Genomic DNA, 4524 nt, shown 5'->3' on the forward strand with positions numbered 1-4524 from the left:
ACTATTTAAACATTTCAAATATACTTTTCACAATGCCAACACACTCTAAACTACACTACACCATTATCCGCAGGATTGCAGGACCTATACACCTAGCTCATGGTCTCAAATCATCAATAGACACCTAGAATAAAAAAAATGGAGAATAAATGGGTATTTTCATACTTTTGGCATTAGTTATGAAAATAGAAATATTTAACCCCTTGAAACAAAATGTTTTAAACCACAACCTCAAGCATTGTTTTCTGATGGATGCTTACATAATTTGGCAAAACAAAAAATGCATGTGGATATGATATAAACAAACGTCTTAAAGACCCAGACCAGACCTCCCTCAAAATCTCAAATCATGAATTATACAAAAACACACCCCAAAACTACATCATATCATATCATATCACCAATCCATCCATATTACTCTTTACTACTTCCTCGCTAAACCAAATCTCTCTCAAGTCTCAAACACATCCCATCTCTCACTCTTAATCCTCATCCATTGGCTGTTGATCTCTCCTGCCTGGCCCACCAGCTGGTTTCGACATTATTATCTGCAACAACATATTCAATTTAGCAATTACGTTTTACCAATTAATTCAATAATATTTTTGTAAAAATCTAAAAACCAAATAATTAATGGAAATAATAATTAAAAAGTTTACCTGATCAACACGTAGAACAGTACAAACTGCATCAGCAGCATACTTGAGCGCATGATACCTACATACAACAAACAAACAAAACATCATTTATTCTAACCTAACCTAACCAAACCTTTTTACATGTAGAGAGAGAGAGAGAGAGAGAGAAGAATATACTTGGTGACAAAGAGATCCCATATCTTCAATGTGGAGACATCCTTACATGCTCCTTCCTCCAAATCTATACCAACTTTGACATTTCCATTCGCATGATCCGCATATAGAGTAGATATGATCTCCATAGCATTAAGCCCAGCATTCTCAGCTAATGTTTTTGGTATCATTTCAAAGCTCTCTGCAAATTTTCCAATTGCATACTGATCTAATCTGTGCATCATATCAATCAATTTTTAGTTAGTCAAACAAAACAAATTTACTAAAAATCAATCACTCAGATCACCCACCCTGTCTCCGAGAAAGAAAACTCCTTCAGTTTTCTTGCTAATTCAATTTCAGTCGCTGCAGCTCCAGGCACAATTCTACTGTCCTTGCATAACGCCTAAAATACAAATATATAATTTATCCAAACAGTAATGCATTTTGTCTTGTTACTAAAAACAAAAAGAAGAAGCAACAAAATTTTCTTCCTAAAAAAATTTCTTTCATTTCCCAAAGTGCCCTCTCATTGTTTTTGGTGAAAGAAAAAAGAAGGTCCAGATTACCTTGTAAGTATTTACACCATCATCAACAGCCCTCTCCAGATCATCCAATATGCTATCTGTACTTCCACGCAGCAAAACCGTTGTCACAGAGTTCCCACCTTGTTCGTTTCTTACAACAGTCACCTACACAACAAACAACAGGGGCATTTTTGTCTTTATAAAAAACTTTTATCTTTTTTCCCTCTTAGTCACCAAACAAAACAAACAAGAAATGATGTTTCATAATCATACATACCCTAGCACCACCAATTTCCTCTACAGAAATAGAGTCAACATGTCCAAGATCATCAGGGTTCACAGCACCAAGCTTCAACTGCAATTATATAAATTATATATATATATATATATATATATATATATATATATATTCAAAGTTCAAACAAACACTAAAACATGATGCTTACAAGGGCAACAGCACCAGTTGTGCGACAAAAGCGGCGAAGCTCAAATTTGGAGCCGATTTTTAAGACCATGATCCTGTAAATGAATGAATCACAAATATTAAATAATAATAATAATAATATACAAACAATTTGAAATATAAAATATAAAATGCAGTTGATAGTTCATACTTGTAACGTTCACAGAAGTGCAGAGCCATCTCTCCTACAGCTGCTCCACTAACAATAACCTTTGCACCCGAGTCTGCAACGGCTTTGATCAGCTCTTCAACCTTTGCTTCTTCAGTTTTTGCATAATTTTCAAGCTGATGTAAACAAAAATATGCTTTCTTATTATACTAAACATCTACATATTCTTCCTAAACAATACAACAAAGGATACTAAGACTTCCCACACTTTGATGCATAAGATCAATTTCACACTAACAATCCAGTATTTGAATGTCATTCTTAATTATAAATGATCTCATCTGCCCAAACATGAGTAGAAGAAGGAAATCAACTTTTTTTTCCATTGGATGTTGTTTCTTTATTACATAATGAAAACAGGAGTTGATATATTAAGCAATATATATATATATATATATATATATATATATATATATATATATATAAATAGGAGTGTTTGCTTTTGACAACTTAATAGAAAAAGTCTTTCCACATTAATAACCAAACTTTTATATTATTTGTTCAACCACACCATTATTTTATCAAATACTTTTTTTGACATCACACTTAATCCAGATATCACTTAATACCTGTTCAGCACTGTGAATGAGGACAGTTCCTTTGGTCTCAGTTGCAGTTGTATCAACACCACCAGCTATCACAACCACCTGACAAAACCAATAAACAATTTCACAATCCAGTAAGTAGCTATTACAATTTATAACAATTCAGCAAGGTTAAAACTTAAAATCCACAAACCAAACACTGTAGAAAAGTTCATGATGCTTAAAAAAGAAAGTCCAAGAAGAAGCACTCACCTTTGCCTTGTCTATTTTCTTTATACTGCCTACAGTATCACCCTTTAAGACCATTCCTCTAACTGTTGTACAGTTATGCAGACCTCCTCCTACAAGTTTTGCAACTCTCACATTGTCAACATTGAAATTCACTGGGTTCTTTGGGCAAACTTGTATGCATGCCTGAAATGCAAAATTAACACAAAAAAAAAAGTCAGTCATCATTATAACTTGACCTAATGAATGATACCCGTTTAATAAGAAAAGAAAAGACTCGTACATCTGCAATAAGAGGACACAGAATATCTTCCTGTCCATATTGTTTGCTAGCAACCGCAGCTTTCATCCTTAGAATAACCTCATCTTTGTTCCTCACATCCATCGTCTCAGATCCTTTCTCAACCATATCCTCTAAGATCTGGACAACCTGTAATGTAAATATAGAGTTATGTTTATGATGTTTTGTTTGTTGTAAAACTATACACCTGAAACTCGTAACATGGTCTTATGTGTGCTTAAAACACACTTATTAGTTACAATTACAACACAACCATGATCATGGAATGTAATGTAATGCCATCTATAACCAAACAGGTGCCTCAAACGAGACATGTACAAATCCTTGCTCTAATGAACAGTTCTACAGTTAGAAAAGAAAAACGTTTTCCCTTCCCATCAAAATATGAAATAATTGAAGCTTACTTTGTTAATTGCCTTTGTGTATCCGATAATGATTTCACTGGGATGTAGTCCCATCCTAATGAGATCTTCTGCACCCTGCAGAAGTTCCCCTGCAAAAGAAACTACCAGATTGGCTCCATCACCAATTTCCTCCTGTTGTGCCTTTCCTGCCAAAACCAATATTTTTGCTGCAGGATGCTGGATCTCAAGCTCATTTACAATAGTTGCAGTATCACTTGTCACAAATAGCTTGTCCAGATGATTGATCACCATTTTATTCATACCTAAAACAAAAAGGAACAGCGTAAACAAGTAAACCTATAACGATGCAGAAAACGAGTATATAGCTTATTAAAAATGCATACCATTGGGTCCAAGAGAAGTTCTGGTAATGGTAGAAAGTTGTTTACAAGCATCGATATTCTTAACAACAGCTTCATCTAATCCAGAAAGATGTTTGTGCCCTTCTTTTAGCATCCCCTGGATACCGTAGGGTTGTGTTTGGAGTCCCATCGTTTTTGTTGATCTCTGGAGCTATGAACAACGATCTGGAGAAAAGAAAATATGAAAACCCTAACAATGGTGTTTGAATCGGTTTTTCTATGAACTGATGAGTGATGAATATGCCAGGGACAGGACACGAGTGACAAACCTAATAATAGTTTCATCCAAAGTCCAGGCCGAAACTAAATTAAAGCCAGCCCACAAAAATAAGATAAAGAACTTGGGCCGCCCACCACTTTTAAGTAGACCTACACAAAAATAAGATATTTGCGATCTAGTATACTACAATATATTAATTATTTATACAATATACAATATACAATTTAAAAAGGGAGCTTATAACTCAACGACTCTTTTTAATAAACCCACAAACTTTAAAGGAATTGCCAATTATACCCCTAGGCTCCCAATTTTGTTCTTCGCAACACGTTGTTGTTGTTCTTCTTCTTCTTCTTCTTCTTCTTCTTTTTCTTCTTCTTGGCAAAAACATTCACAGATGGAATCATAACAGATAATCCAATGATTATTTTCACCGCATGTCCTGCCATTATCTTTACGTCACCGAATCTGGTCTCTTTACTAATGGTCGGCGGAGCTTAGTTTTCAACAGTCT

The 4524-nt window shown here is 34.6% G+C and overlaps 1 protein-coding gene across 1 annotated transcript; it reads right to left on the reverse strand.

The window, feature by feature from the left end:
- Positions 1-264: 264 nt before the first annotated feature.
- LOC145101815 (TCP-1/cpn60 chaperonin family protein) lies at positions 265-4037 on the reverse strand. The gene is made up of 13 exons (XM_079039084.1): positions 3773-4037; positions 3429-3691; positions 3007-3153; positions 2748-2909; positions 2520-2597; positions 1933-2066; positions 1765-1837; positions 1596-1673; positions 1361-1483; positions 1103-1197; positions 816-1025; positions 660-717; positions 265-548 (listed from the first exon to the last, which is right to left on the reverse strand). Exons 1-13 carry the CDS (start codon positions 3918-3920, stop codon positions 483-485), a joined length of 1635 nt encoding a protein of 544 aa, XP_078895210.1. The 5' UTR covers positions 3921-4037; the 3' UTR covers positions 265-482.
- Between the last annotated feature and the right edge of the window lie 487 nt (positions 4038-4524).

Source organism: Lactuca serriola, chromosome 4 (genome assembly GCF_051521515.1).
Source record: "Lactuca serriola cultivar US96UC23 chromosome 4, Lser_US96UC23_V15, whole genome shotgun sequence".
In the NCBI taxonomy this organism is placed as follows: Eukaryota; Viridiplantae; Streptophyta; class Magnoliopsida; order Asterales; family Asteraceae; genus Lactuca; species Lactuca serriola.

Excerpts from the sequence above, each read along its gene's own strand:
- LOC145101815 (XM_079039084.1), bottom strand. The coding sequence starts at position 3,920 with ATGGGACTCCAAACACAACCCTACGGTATCCAGGGGATGCTAAAAGAA. Across the intron at positions 2,598-2,747 it reads AGAAAATAGACAAGGCAAAG|GTGGTTGTGATAGCTGGTGG; the intron begins GTGAGTGCTTCT and ends TGGTTTTGTCAG. Across the intron at positions 1,026-1,102 it reads TTTTCTTTCTCGGAGACAGG|ATTAGATCAGTATGCAATTG; the intron begins GTGGGTGATCTG and ends TATGATGCACAG.